Source organism: Macrotis lagotis, chromosome 5, assembly GCF_037893015.1.
Source record: "Macrotis lagotis isolate mMagLag1 chromosome 5, bilby.v1.9.chrom.fasta, whole genome shotgun sequence".
Classification (NCBI taxonomy): Eukaryota; Metazoa; Chordata; class Mammalia; order Peramelemorphia; family Peramelidae; genus Macrotis; species Macrotis lagotis.
In genome coordinates, this window is record NC_133662.1 from 272,661,778 (window position 1) to 272,677,024 (window position 15,247).

Below are 15,247 nucleotides of genomic sequence, written 5' to 3' on the forward strand. Positions count from 1 at the left end.
CCGTTCCTTTCATTATTTCAGATGACTCAATACTATTGCACTTATATATCAAGATTTAGGAAGCCATTCTCCAGTTGATCAGCATTACCTTGATTTCAGTTTTTGCCAGTATAAAAAAGAACAACTATTCTTGCACATGTGACTCCTTTTGCTCTTTCTTTAATCTCTTTGGGCTATATAGGCCTAGTAGTATTTGTACGGTTTATTCATTCTTGACCATGCTTCCAAATTGCTTTCCAGAAAGGCTGGCCAATGCAAAACTTCACTACAGAATATGAGCCTGTTTCCCCACAGCCCCTCCAGTATTTGTGATTTTCTTTTTTGCCAATAATGTTAATCTGATAGGTATGAGATGGAACCTCAGAGTTGATTTAATTTGCCTCTCTCTAATTAGTAGTGTTTTGGATAATTTTTTTCATATGACTATTGATAGAGTGAGTTTCTTCCTTTGAAAACTAACCAATTTGAAACAATTTTTACAACTAGTATTTCTGACACAGGACCCATTTCTAAAATATACAGAGAACTGAGTCAAATTTTCAAAAAACAAGCCATTCCCCAATTGACAAATGGTCAAGGATATGCAAAGGTGATTTACAGCTGAGGAAATCAAAGCAATCCATAGTCATATGAAAAATTGTTCTAAATCATTACTTATTTGAGAAATGCAAATTAAAGCAAATCTGAGGTGCCACCTCACACCTCTCAGACTGGACAATATGACCAGAAAGGACAATGATCATTGTTGGAAGGGATGTGGGAAATCTGGGATACTATTACACTGTTGGTGGAGCTGTGAACTCATCCAACCTTTCTGAAGAGCAGTCTGGAACTACGCCCAAAGGGCAACAAAAATGTGCATCCCCTTTGATCCAGCAATACCACTACTGGGTCTGTACCCTGAAGAGATGATGAAAAAGGGTAAAAACATCACTTGTACAAAAATATTCATAGCAGCCCTGTTTGTAGTGGCAAAGAATTAGAAATCAAGTAAATATCCTACAATTGAGGAATGGCTGATTGTGGTATATGTATGTCATGGAACACTATTGTTCTATTAGACACCAGGAGGGATGGGAATTCAGGGAAGCCTGGAGGGATTTGCATGAATTGATACTAAGTGAGATGAGCAGAAGCAGAAGAACACTATCCACCCTAACAGCAACATGGGGGTGATGATCAATCTTAATGGACTTGCTCATCCCTTCAGTCAAACAATCAGGGACAATTTGGGGCTCTCTACGATGGAGAAAACCATCTAAATCCAGAGAAAGAATTGTGGAATTTGAACAAAGACCAAAGATTATTACCTTCAATTTAGGGGGAAAAAAACTATTATCTTATTGTGTAATTTTGCTATCTCTTATATTATATTTTTCTTCCTTAGCGATCTGATTTCTCTCTCATCACATTCAACTTAGATCAATGCATACCATGGAAACAATGGAAAGACTAACAGACTGCCTTTCTGTGTGTGGGAGGGGGGGTGGAGGGAAGCAAGAATCGGAGAAAAATTGTAAAACTCAAAAGAAATAAAATCTTTCTTTTTTAAAAAAAGAAAATTAAACAATTCATATTCTTTTTTCTCAGTTTTTATTCTTACAAATTTGATTCAGTTCTATATATAACTCAGATATGAAGCCTTTTATCATAGAATCTTGTTGCAATCTTCAATTTTTGTATTAGTTTTGTTTTGTGTAAAAAAATAGTTTTATGGAATCAAAATTGTTCATTTTATCTTCTGTGTTCTTCTCTTTGTCCTATTTGGTCATGAATTGCTCCCCTATTCATAGAACTGAAAAGTAATTTCTTTTTGATTCTCTAATTTTTTTATATCAACCTTTATGTCTAAGTTGTGTGCCCATTTGGAACTTGTCCTGCTATGTGATAAGAGATACTGGTCTTTACCTAGTTTCTGCCAGACTGCTTTCCAGTTTTCTCAGCATTTTTGCTCACAATGGTGAGTTCTTAACCAAGAACTACTGCGGTCTTTGAGTTCATTTGCTTTTGTCTATCCTGTATCTAAGCTTTTGCATTGATTTCTAAAACTAACTCTATTTTGTAATCAGTATCAAATTGTTTTGATGACAGAAGCTAAATTTAAATAGTTGTTTTAGAAGTAAAAGTGGTTAGACACCACTATATCCAGCTGCTTCTGGACACAATAACTGGACCAAAGTGACATCTCCATGACTACATGAGGTCTCTTAAGAAAACAGAAGTACCTAGCTGTGTGGCCTTGGGCAAGCCACTTAACCCCATTTACCTTGCAAAAAAAAAAAAAAAACTAAAAAAAAAGAAAAGAAAACAGAAGTAAGTGACCTGGGACAGACAGTGGGAGCTGAGGACCACGTCCCCCTCCTCTGTCACCCTCAGCAGCTCTCTTGGGTTGGCCTTGTCTACACTCTGAATTTTTGCTGCTGCTTCCCTTTCCACTATGCTGAGTTACTCCAGGGCAGGGACCAACCTCTCAAATGTCAAGTGTCTCAAGTGCTATCGGCCTGAACTTACCTCAGGAAGAGTTCAAGCTGCGTGTACAGGAACCGGATCAGGGACCTCCGAGATATGATTTCTGCATGACAGTCATTTAGGGCGAGGCCTCGGTCACTCATGTACTCCCCGTTAATGCATTTGGTTCCCGTGGAGACGCTTATCACCTGGGCATCTTTGACATCTGTGCCTGGGAACCAAAGATGTGTCCCCTTGGTCCACGAGCCCTCCATCCCTGATTGGTCACTTCTCTGGAGACTCTGCCCATTCTCTAATGACTGACAGACTCTAGGGGATGACTTGGTATCTTGGAGATTCACCCCACAAGCCAAGTCATGGCAATCTGGATCATACCAGGCTCTGATGAAAATTATACTTTGGTTTTACAAAACCCCTCACCAATGCAGAACAGGCCAGGGGTGGTTTTCACAGAACTGAGTGGCTCATAGTACTCAGAGGAACTCTTTGGGGAACACTGGAATAATTTCCTGGGATATACCTAATATCCTTCTTTGCACAGACAGCAAACCATCATTAAGACTTATCCCATTGCTTGGGGGCTTCCATTGGCCTTGTGACCAGTCTCAGCGGTCAAGGTGTTAAACAAGGTTATGAGGTCAGCCATGGGAAAACAATGGAAGAAACCATTTAAAAGTATGTCACCCACCAGGCAGGTCTGTCATCCAGGAATTATACTGAATCAAAATACAAGACAACTGAACTTGCAGAAGAATTGAAATCAATCCCTCCATTGCTTGACCTTCTTTTCTTGAATCATTTGAAAAACAAAACCAAGTGACATTTCTGGAGAAAAAGGCCCCTCTGGGTCCTTAGAAGGGCAGATTTCTGTACAATGGCACCCATGAAGAACTTCCTGCCTGGGCCTCCCCACACACATATATACTCTAAGACACAGTGAACCCCAACTCCGTTTTTGCCCAGATTCAAGGGAGATAAGTAGCTGAAGTTTCCCTGAGCTTTGATGGCCAATGAAAAAGCTCTTTATAGTGATAGTAATGATAGAGATCCTTCAGTCAACCACTGGATACCCCCGGCGGGGAGGGCAACCCCACTGATTAGCAGCTTTCACAAATCCTGCATGTTTCGTAAGGCAAAAGGAAAGGAAAACTATCTTCCTGTCAGACTGTTTCTGCTCTAAAAAAAATCCCAAAGCATGTCATAGATGCGGGCCCCCCTCTGGCCCAGCTGCCTTTACCCTGAAGACTTCATAGGCATGCTCTCTGCCTCATGAAGGACCAGTGAATCTGAGATGAGTGAGTCAATGAGTGAGTAAGCCTACTTATGTGAGTGGGGGAGAAGACATAGTGGCATTAGTTGGGTCCCCTTTATAGATGTGAAAAGTAGCAAAGTTGGAGAGATGGAAAGATAACTTAAAAAAAACACCTTGTCTTTTTTCTTTTGGTCATGCCATTTTTTTTTTGTATTGACCACAATAACAAAATGGCAGTCCTGCAAACTAGGGCACTGCCCAGGTTGTGTTTGCGACTTCTGCCAAATCCACTGGGCCTGTCCAGGAAGCTGTTCTGACAACCCACTTAGGAAGGGTGATCTCTTGAGTAGTAACAGAACCACCTTACTAGACCTGTCAGAAGGTAGAAAATACCTTGAGAAGTCCATGGCCAACTGCCAACAATCCCCTGCCTGATCTATGATTTGAGAAATTCTAAGCAAAGTTAAAACAGACTGTGGCAAATGTGTCTAAAGGGAATGTTAGCAAGCTTTTGTCCTTCAATAAGAAAAGCAATCCATATACAAAAGAAGCAGCCACAGATGAACAGGAATATACACCCTTGTTCACAGGAAAATTCTCTCATGCTCTTTCTCTCCATCCCTCCCTTTTCCCTCTTTTCTCTCACCCTTACCCTCCCAAGAATTAGTCTGGTCAGACTTTTGCCACCCCCCCCACCTAGAAGGACTCTGGGGGAGCCAGGAGGAGGGAGCACCAAAGAACCACACCAGGTGTAGTTCAGCAGCAAACCTAAGCATGAGGGGTCTGGATGGGAGTCCCAGCTGTGCTTTTCTCTAGACATTCAGCTCTGGGAGGGTCCATTTCCTGTCTATGAAATGGGACCACTTATCCTTGCATTCCCACACCTTCCCAGCTTGGAGAGGAGAAAGCCCTTGGGCAGTAGAACTACCAATAAATGGGCCACATTTGTTTTCCAATACTGTAAAGATGGGTGGCTGGGAAGTTGAGGGAAGAATTTTCCTTTGTGGGTGGATCAAGTTTGTCCCCCCGCCCCAATGCTGTGAGGAGCCTCCCCCACCCCCTTCCTTCACTGCAAGAAAAGGCTCCAGTATCTGCCAGACAAAAATCCCTTCTTGTCCCTCCCCCCCCCAGCCCCTATCCAGGCCACAAGAGGATACCCTGCTCTTCCATCAGCCCAATGACTCCATTACCTGTTGTCATGACAACTCCGGAAAGTACTTTTCTCCGAGCATGGGGCGACGTGAAGTTGTCCGTCAAGTCACTGAATTTCTCCACAATCAGGCGTGCCACGGAATCGGCGAGAACCTGGGAACCCCAGAAGACCCCCCCCTTAGGTGCTGATCCCTCTGGCAGAAAGTCCTCATCTCTGCTTGGGCCATGCTCTGCTCCCCACCAGCAAAGGGGGGCAAACCAGGCTCCTCGGGGGGCACTGTTGCCCATACATGGCCACCCTCAGGAGATGGGTTCCCCATTGTCCTGGGGCAAAAGTGCAGCGAACCCTGATCCACCTGGCCAGGGTGATACTCACCTTAAGAGCAGCAGCATTGTACCTAGGATATGACAGGAGAACACTGTCTTATGACAACCATTTAAAAACATTCATTTTCCTGAAGAAAGCCACCAATTCTGTCTGGATTCTCTGACATCACCTACTACAGAACATTCCCTTCAAAATAGCTGGGACCTGGAAGGCCCACGCTGCAGGGCCTCTCTCTTAGGAAGACACTGTTCTGCAGATCCCTCTGACCCAAGGGTAAAGCCCAATGATAGTAGAAAACAGTCTGGGGCCTTGGACCCAAAGAGGAGAAACATGTCAATGAAAAGGAACATTTTTAGATTCAAGAAAGGTTAAGTTTTATTTAATCGAGAGGCAGCTCCCAGGTGCAGTCGAGAGAGTCAGGTGCTAAAGTTAGGAAGACACAAGCTTGTGACCCTGGGCAAATCACTTCACCAAGGCTTGCCTCGGTTTCTTCCCCTGTAAAATGGAGCTAAAGACAACACTGGCCTTGCAAGGTCATGATGGTCCAAGGAGACGGTATTTGCAAAGTGCTTAGTGCAGGACCAGCCTAGTCCACAGTGAACACTGACTAAGAGATGATTTTTATCTGATCTACTCTACATCAGTTTATCCACCTGAGTTGTCAGATCACAAATGCTTCAGAAATGAAAGGGATAATAAATAGAATAACAATAGTAAAGAAAGGAGAAAATAAATCTATCCGACTGCATGCTCAACCTTCTCTCTAGGTAAAGACGTGTGAGTAGAAACGGCTCTTCCTTCTTGGTCTGGACCTAAATGTTCATTGGTTTGGGATATTTGGGGGGGGCGGGGAGAAGTCCATCCACCAATGCAGCTCAGAAATGCCGCTAACTCTGAATGGCCAGAGAGGGTTGAGCTCCAGATTTCCAGGCCATGAAGTTGGCCTCCATGGCCCAGCTCCTCTACCCAAGTGGACTTTTTAAATAAAGTAAATGCCTTTATGGCCTCAAGAAAAGGAAAATGTTGGAACAAAACTATTTGTGTGAAAAAGCTGCAGGTGAGAGGGGTCAAGTTACAAATCAAATTGGCTTCAGATGTTTTAAAGGCCAGAAGAATGTCCTGCTGACCCCACATCCATCTGATTAGGAGTAGATTTGATTGAGTGGTTGGGAGGTGGAGGTTGACTTGTGAACTCTGGCCCAGGCCACGGGTTGGTTGGGCTCAGCTAGACCCCAGAAAAGAAAGCTTCCTTGGGGGGCAGGCAGTCCCCAGACATAAACTTGACCCACCTGAGTTATTCCAAATTTCAGTGAGTTCAAGCCCAGCCTCAGGTTGGCCTAGACCAGGGAAGGACCCACTGCACCAGTCAACCTGACTGATGAAGGGATCCAGGAAGCAGGGCTCCCTGTCCTCATCCCACATCAGCAGATGGTAGGGACTTCTTCATTCTTGGTCATCAGGCACTGAGAATGTCCTTGATTTCAAAGGAATAATGCAACCAATCAAACCCTTGCTCTTACAATGAGCAAAGGTATCTGAGTGTGGCTTTCCTAACAACACGAGACACTCGAGACACTCGCTGTGTAGGTCAGACAAAATGAGCTCCATGGTCTTCCTCAGAGACTGGGATCCCTTCCCCACCTGACCATCATTCTCCAGTCTCTCCTTGAACCATGGTCTTCTGCAAGGGAATGATGGCCTTGGGGTAATGGAGAGCTTCAGATCTGATACCAACCCTGTTGCTCCCATGCAACTCTCCCCAGGAATGTGTTGTTTGACTTAACCTTGGTATCACCTGGCATCTCAGGTCTGGATGGCTTGTGGTCAGGTCAGTAGGTGGATGTGCACACTGTGAGAACTAGGGTCAAGAGTAGAGGAGGAGGTGTGGACTCAAAGAATGGCTGTTCTTTGGAAAAGGATTCGGGTATGAGCTATCATCTTGGAAGAAAGCCTCAGAGCTCCTCTTGTTCAACCACAGAGGATATGAACCTTCTCTACATGTTGGTGCAAGGGGCTAATACACTGTGGCAGCCCCCTCCACAGTGGTCGAGAAGGAATATCTAGTTATATTGAGCCTCTCCCTAACCCTAGGATCCAAGATTTCTGTTTCAGTCATTTGAGCCAAGAAAAAAGCATTTACTCATTTTTCCAGATGAGAGTCTTTCAAATCCTCAGAGGCAGCCAACATGTGTTCTTCCTCATCCCGACCCTGTCAGGATGAACTTCTGCATTCCTGTAGCCTGGTTGACTGCCCTCATCCCTCACCATTTTGCTCACCTGTCTTTGATGCTGTCCCAGCCTCCCTAAAAGGGGTCCTCCCTGAAATTCAGCACCAGGCTCAAAGAAGATGACCTCCTTGAGCCCAGATACTGTGCCTCGCAGGCTAAGATGGCATTGTTTCCTGGCCCCTGGCTGCAGGAAAAGAAGGATAAGGGCCTGCCACTCATAAAAGGGACTTCATACTGAAGGAGGATGCTTGCAGCCCATGCCCAGCTTTGTCACACACACATACACACCACCACCACCACCACCAGCTTGTACTTCCAAAACATGTTTTAGCCAAGGGCAGGAGGATGGAGACATACAGCTCTTTGGGAAAGAGCTGGAAAACAAAACCCAACAAAGGGTCAATTATCAAGAGAGTCATTGAAGAGAATATAGTACGTGGGGTAAATGGCACAAAGCTGAATGGGAGAGGAGCCATTAAAGGACAGGTTGGGGGATTGTACAGAAGGGACTCAATCAGTGGGAAAAGAGAGAGAAGGCAGTGGGAAGGAATACTGGCATGGCGCTTTGGGTGGTGTGGGCCATCCCAGTCTGAAGGGAAGCTTTGGGTGGAAAGGTAGTCAACCAAGACACACGAGCTGCCCCAAAGTCTCCTAAGAGAAGGCACAGCTCTGTTCTTGCTGGTTGACCTGAACACATGAAATGACCTTCAGCATCCAACACAACAGCAACTGGCCTTGGAGGACAGTCACCAAAAGCATGAATGGGTCTCTACTGGGTCAGTGTGCTGGGCCCTTCCCAAGATGGACTGGTCCTTTCCCTGTAGTTCCTGAGTTTAGGGAAGCTTCTGGAATTTATCTCTGGGCTCCCAGCTTTCTCTCTGGCCATCCCCCCAGGCTTGGACTGCTCTGACCATTGAGTTCCCTTGCTTCCTTCAAGTCCCACCCCAAATTCCATCTTTTCCGGAAAGGCTTCCCCACCCTTCTCAATTCCAGGGCCTTCCCTCTGTTCATTATTTCCTCTTTATCCTCTAGGGCCAGCAAGGGGGTTCAGCAGATAAAGCTCTGGCTTGGAATCAGAAAAACTCCTCTTCCTGAGCATCAGACACTGGTTGTCACTTAACCTGGTTTGCCTCAGTTTCCTCATCTGCAAAATGAGTTGGAGAAGGAAATGGTCAACCCCTCCAGTTTCTTTGACAAGAAAACACCAAAAGGGGTCATGGAGAGTCAGACATAACTAAAATGACTGAAAAGTTTACCCTCTGACTTGTTTGTATCATTATCTAATTGTCTATAAGCTGCAGGAGGGCAGAGAGCACCTTTAGGCTTTGTGTCCCCAGCACTTAGTGCAGGGAATGGCCTATAGAAAGTGCTAAATCAATGTGGATTGATTGACTGATTGATTGATGGGCTGATTTAAGACTAGGGCAACCATTCTGAGGATGATCAGGGTAACCCACTTTAGGTCAGCATCACGATGCCTCCCATCCCCTGGAGATGCGAGGCAGAAGCAGGGTCCTGGGCAGGGTCTCAGCAATGGCAGCACCTGTCCCCAGAGGCCTTTGGATTGAGCCTCAGGGAATCAGGGGTTATAGAGGGCCTGCTCTATGCTGGACACCAGCTTCTTTTACAAAGATTATTTCATTATTGCAGCAACCCAGCTGAATGGGAACCCAGCAAGGTGTCCCATTTTGCAGTTGAGGAAACTGAGACAAGCAGTGGTTAAGTGACTTGCCTAGGGTCACACAGTCAATAATTTTTACAATAATTTTGTGAGGTTGGATCTGAACACAGGTATTTCTGCCTCTAAGCCCAGGGTTCTGGACACCATGGCACCATCAGCTCCCTCTCCTTGATGACCAAGCTCGACCCAGAGGAAGAGCAGGAAGAGAAGACATCTCTCTGCCTTTACAGAGGTGGGGGCCTATGGGAGTAGAAGACTGCTTATCACTCAGGCAGAGATTGGTATGTGTATTCAGTGCCACTAATTTTGAAACAAGAGCTATCCATTAAAAAGAGAGGGAGGGTGTGAGCCCCCAGTTCTGGGCAGGCCTGGATGGCAGATTCCGGAGGGCACCCCATAGTATGGGCAGACACTTTATGTCAGCTGGGAAGCTAGACCAATGACTGGCTCCCTCCAGCCCACCCCAGGACCCTAGGCCGGCGAGGATCCCCAGGACTGAGCGAGAGTGCGAGGCTCTCTGCCCACCCACTGGCTCAGAAGACCAGGGTCTGCCTGCCCAGAAAGGGTGACCAATTACTTCAACAGCGAGCTCAGGCTGGGGGGTGGGGGGATGGTGGCACAGCTGGGGTTTTCTGAGCTCTTCGCATGGTGACTGGAAAACTCTTAACTAGTTGTTGAATTGCTATTGAGGAGACAATTGGCATTTCCTGTTCCCCCAAGCCCACAGCCAGGTGGGGTGCTCAGATCCAGAGCTGCTGCCTCCTGCCTTGGTGCCAGAGGCCGACTCTCCAGAAGGGACCCTGATGAGCATGTATGTCTTGATCCCCATACCCCTTGAGGATTGTTCTGCCATGATCAGCCAGAGAAATTCTCCAACTCCATTCACCTCCAAGCATTCAGGGGCTCAAAGAATGCTGGGTCTAGAGCTAGAAGGTCCTCAGGTGTGGCCCCTCATTTACTGAGAAGGAAGATGAGGCCTAGAGATGGCATGGGGGAGAATCACAAGATTCACATTCAGGCCTTCTTGACTCAAGACTAACATGCCACTCGTATACCTCATTGTTTCAAAAAATATGACTTTGACAAAGTACAAGCTTCGAGCCCCCCGCAGCCAAAGAGACCAAGGAAGGAAGAGATTTTTATTTTATCCAGACATCATGGGTCTCTTCTGGATGGTACTTTATATGGAAATGATATTCCTTGGGTCACCTTCGGCAAAAGGACAAAACTTCCACCCCTTGGCCACGGGACTTAAATTGGCCAATTCTGGCAACAGTCTCAATGAGACTATTTCAATGAGCCCACAGTTGGCTCTGATAGATTTTAATTTTTCCAACAGAAATGAGTGCTGCCCCACCAGCCAACCTTGAGCTTCACAGAGAAAACGTCTTATCAGGAAATTGGAGCAGAGACTTTGACAAGAGGCCAAAAAAAAAAAAAAAAAGAAAAAAGAAAGAAATGATTAGGCAGCCAGCATCTCTCCCTGAAAGATCAGACCAGAAGGACCTGCAATGAATGGCCCAGAGAAGAAGGGACACTGAGCATGAGGGTGACAGGTGCAGAGGTTGGAAGGGCAAAGACAAACCTCCTATGGAGACTGGGAATACAACCCCAGGCACTTCCAGCTTCCCTTCTCCAATCCCGTTTTTGATGGCCCATAAGGCTGGGGGCAGCTCATGAACTTCTTTTGACCTCACTTGCTCATCTACAAAATGAGGGGGTCCACCCAGTGCCTGCCTGCAGAGGGACAACAGCCAAGTTACCCTCATCTCCAGAGTTGGCGTGAGCAGGGCAAGCAGAGAGATGCTCCCTGAGGACAAGGTGGGGCACTTGGGACCTAGGAAGACAAGGAAATAGCAGGGGTTCCTGAGAAGCAGAGCCCTCCAAAGACAGATCTGGGGCATCCAGCTCCTACCTGTCCCTCAGATCCCTGCTTTGGAGGGAGACAGCAATGTGGTTTTCCTGTGAGAAGTAATCATGTTTATGGAAAAGGAAAAGAGGAATTGAGAATCCTACTCAAGGTCTGATTGTCCTTTAAACAGCTCATCCGCAGCTATAATGTAAAAGAAACGTAAAGGAAGCAGACCCCACTGGGGAGGAGAAGCAGAGGGCAGCTCTGGGGGTGTTCCCCCAACAGAGAAGAGAATAATACCCACTATTCAAACATGGGGGGATCTGACCATTCCAGAAAGGGAAGGTGAAAAGATCAGTCTGATCAGCCCTTTGGGGGGAACCCCTTTAGAGGTGACTTTGGTTGCAGAGGACACTGAAGGGACATCTATGGCCCAGACATCCTCCTGAGTGCTAGTGAATTATTGATCTGGGATCAACGCCCATCCGGGCAAACTGAGAATTCAGTCCCCAAGGGAAGGGCTACGTCACCTGTGTCAGGGTCAGCCACAACCCAAGTCCATCATGAGCAATTCCAAGGGAGAGGGGAGCAAAGGGATGGTGAGTCATGAAGGGTTCATGGCCCACCGTGTCCCAGGGAGAGCCAGCTGGGGCTCTGGGCATCAGAGTCACTGTCACAATCTCTACTCACCTCTAGGAAACATGGTTCCAGTGCCCCCCTAGAACAGCCATTTCCTACTTTTCAAACCAAGTAAAAATGCTACACAAGCTCACCAGCAAGCATTCCCCAGTCAAGACAAGCTAAGAGGTTTATGCTGCATGGAAAAAAATCACCTGGAACCCACTGATTCCCTGTGAGGGCACAGCCCAGTGCTTGCAGGATCTCACCTGTGGCAGATGCAGCTGCAGGCCCTCCTTGGGGATGGGTTGCCGTGAGGGCGTCTGGTCCAGCTGCATGTGGAAGAGACAGGCGAGAGCAGACTGAGCAGCCCGGGCTTTGGCCAGCTTCTTGTTTCTCCCTGACCCCTCAAAGCTGTGTCCATCCACAGCCACTGACATGACAAAATTCTTGGCGTGGCTCTCACCACTCTCTGAGAGAAACTCGTACTTCAGGCCCGGCCGTAACTCATTCAGGATCATCACCGGGTTCTTGCCACTCGCTGATGGGTAGGGTATAGGAAGGGGAAGGGGTGACTGTATGAGGGCATTAGGGACTGCAGACACTGACACACCATAGTCTGTATTGGGACTGAAGCCACCATCTCCATTGGAACCCAAGTAAAAGGGACCTTCAGACGGAATGGGAGTTTCAAATCCATTGAAAAGGGTGTCGGGAAAGTCAGCTTGATCTGACGTAAAGTCGGTATTGACAGAGAGGGTCCTGCCCATGGCCAGATGAGCCTCGGACGCATTGGGGAACTGGACGAAGGAACGCAAGGCCTTCTCGGCAGCATGCAGCTTGGCCTTCTTCTTGGTGGGGCCGGAGCCTTCAAAGGCCTGGCCATTCACCTCGACGGCCATGACAAAGACAGGTGCGTGCACAGGTCCTGTTTGGGAAAGGAGTTTGTACTGCAAGCCAGGCTTGATCTCATTGAGCTGCATCAGAGCATTCTTGGGCAAAATGGGCCCTGGGATTTTCTTCCTTCTCTTCAGACGGAACTTAGGGTGGCCATTGGTGCCATCTTCCAGAGGCCGTTTCCTGCTGGTAGCACCACCTCCTCCATTGGTGAGCTGAGCTGCCTCCCCAGAACTCGGGGTGCTGCTGTCTTTGGGTGGAACGTTGTCCAGGTTGCGGTTTTCCTTGACATCGGTGCTGCTGGAACCTGCGTGTGCCCAAAAGAGTAACTTACAACGCCTTCGTTGTAGGACCTTGTAAATGCAAAATTTATAGATTCCTTCATCTCTCTTTGTAACTGGTTAAGTGATGTGTGCTCCCCAAACCTCCTCTTCTGGGCGACAGAACCCCACCCCACCTCTGCCTCAAGCACTAGCTAGGAATCAGGGTGGGCACAGCAGAGTCCACTGAGATGGGCATCCATGCTGCTTGGGGTGAAAGGACCTCACACTACACCATTCTGGAGAGTCACCCAGAGAGAACGGTGGCAGGTGGTCAATGATCTATTAATCCAATGATCCATCAATAATACTAATAGAATGGCAATTCCCTACCAGCACTAGCAAAATGTGCATTTGGCTGTAGCTATACTTTTTTCCATTTTGTTTGACTAGAATCTAGTTTGTGAGGTTGAATTGAGGCACCATTTTGAGTTGCTACAATACTTTTTAGAAATATGTATTCAAGACATAGAGGCTAATTGGCTTTGTGGGTATAAATATTCAATGTCTGTGCTTCTTTGATTTGGTTCACATTCTCACTAGTATAAGAAACTGTTTTTGTAACTGGTGCCTGTTATTTGGGGCAGCTTTGATTGGGGGAGGAAAGGGTTGGAGCTCTGCTTTCCAGCCTCATTCTACCCAGTGAGCACATGGAGCTCTGACTCTCTAGGGCACGTCATCAAAGAGAGTTCCATCTGCCAATGAAGCAAATAGAAGTTGGAATGGAGAGTTCCACCAGCAAATGATGCCAGCAAAGCCCCCAAAGAGACCCCTCAAGAACTGTGTCACTCCGCCTCTTCCATTTCTGCTTTTAATAAAGCCCCAAAGAAATATTGCGGAGGAGAATCTGATTGCAGGGCATGATGGAGAGCTGGCATTCAGCCCCCCAACAAATCACTAAGTTCATGGCAAAAAAATTATTTTGGCTTCAAAAGAAAGGAAAAAAATCACAATTCCCCCTAAGTTTACTTATAATTTATTTTAAAAGATGGGGGAAATGATTCACTTTTCTTGATCTGATTAAATTTGATAGGATCTACCATGAAGCATATGGGTAAATAATTAGAGATTTAAAATTGGAGTGTCTTAAAAAATGAAGCCCCTCTATTCTTAAAAAACAATTTCCCTTTATGTGTTTTAAAAAATACACAATAAAATGTTTTAGATGTTTTAGATAATCAAATTAACCAGCCATTTTAGACCTCTTGGAATGGTCCCTCAAGGACCTCATAATGAGGGATGCTTTTCATGAAGATGAGCAAACTGTCTCAAATGTGTGACCATTGGCACCAGGTATGCCAATGAAAAAGTCAACCCTTACTCCAGGGACTAGGCCAAGGCTCTCGGCCTTCCCCTTTCAAGAACTCTAATTTCCAGTGGAAGACTCATTCAGGTTGGTAAAAGGATAAGAAGGTTTTTAAAGCTTCCTCTAAGCTATCCCAAGTGGAAGGGTGCTTGCCAGTGGGAGATTCTAAGCAGCCACTTCCACTGATCGAAAAGGACCTTTTCCCACCGTCGGCCAGGCACACACACACCACTTCTCCCAGTTGACAAAGCTGATGGAATGATTATTAAATTTTCATTTATAACATCCTCCAGCAAAAGCTCGATAGGTTACTCCTTTCGGTGCTCAAAAAACAAAGGAGAGAAACAGAGCCAGAATGGAGATTTAGAGATTGACACAGGACAAAGAACATCGCAGGCGCAAATAGCACGCATGGCACCATCTCTAGAAGTGGTCTTTGATCCTTGGTTTCACGGACTTTCCTGCAGCTACTGGAGGAGTCCCAGCAGCCTCTGGGGAGTGCTAAGTCCTTATTGTCTGATGCGACCTTGCAGGGGAGAGCTAGCCATCTGAGTCAGGGAATTGGGAGGATGAAGCCCAAACTGAGGGTCTCTCGAAAAGGCTGCTCTCTGCACACTTTGGAACTAAGGGTGGGGACAGGGCAACCATTTCCATGACATTGTTTCTATTGAGAAGAAATTAATATTTCAATAATTCATAGGATTTTGCTGATTAATGAATCAGTGCCAAAGGGTCCTATGGGCAAGCCAAAGTAGTTTCTCTGAGCTGCTCATCTTTAGGTGACTTGTGAAGGTGAGATTCCTGACTATTGACAAAGACAAGTCAGGTTCAAACCTGCCAGGGACATCAAGGCAAGATTCTGAAGGGAAAGCTCTGAGATGGCAAGGAGCCCCAGGACTGCCCAATTCAAGCACATTGCCATCAGCAGGGTGGTCAAATGGCATCCAAAGCAAACCTTGACCTCAAATGGATTTTTTTTTGTCCTTCAAGGATTTATTTTCCTCCTCATCACTTAAGAGTCAACCATCCCCTCCCTCTCTGACCAGGCAGTCAAGTGGGCACAAGGGGCCCTGAACCCTTTCCACAGACCTTGGGTGGGGGTTTCTCTGTTCTTGGATCATGCCTGAAGCTAGGGCGTAGGGAA

General features: G+C 46.5%; 1 protein-coding gene and 1 long non-coding RNA gene across 3 annotated transcripts in view; one reads left to right on the forward strand and one right to left on the reverse strand.

Annotated features, from left to right (window-relative positions):
* The window catches only part of ADARB1 (adenosine deaminase RNA specific B1), a 169,531-nt gene that overhangs the window by 42,018 nt on the left and 112,266 nt on the right, over positions 1-15,247 (reverse strand). For both annotated transcript variants that reach the window (XM_074189941.1, XM_074189940.1), the window contains 3 exons: positions 11,850-12,784; positions 4,912-5,026; positions 2,512-2,680 (listed from right to left, as the gene is read on the reverse strand). In XM_074189941.1, the coding sequence (XP_074046042.1) occupies positions 2,512-2,680; positions 4,912-5,026; positions 11,850-12,784 (1,219 nt within the window). The remainder of the gene's footprint in view (positions 1-2,511; positions 2,681-4,911; positions 5,027-11,849; positions 12,785-15,247) is intronic.
* Positions 1-15,247, forward strand: part of LOC141489168 (uncharacterized) — a 52,502-nt gene that overhangs the window by 31,905 nt on the left and 5,350 nt on the right. Inside the window, exon 2 of the long non-coding RNA XR_012468930.1 lies at positions 9,238-9,391. This is a non-coding gene — a long non-coding RNA (uncharacterized LOC141489168). The remainder of the gene's footprint in view (positions 1-9,237; positions 9,392-15,247) is intronic.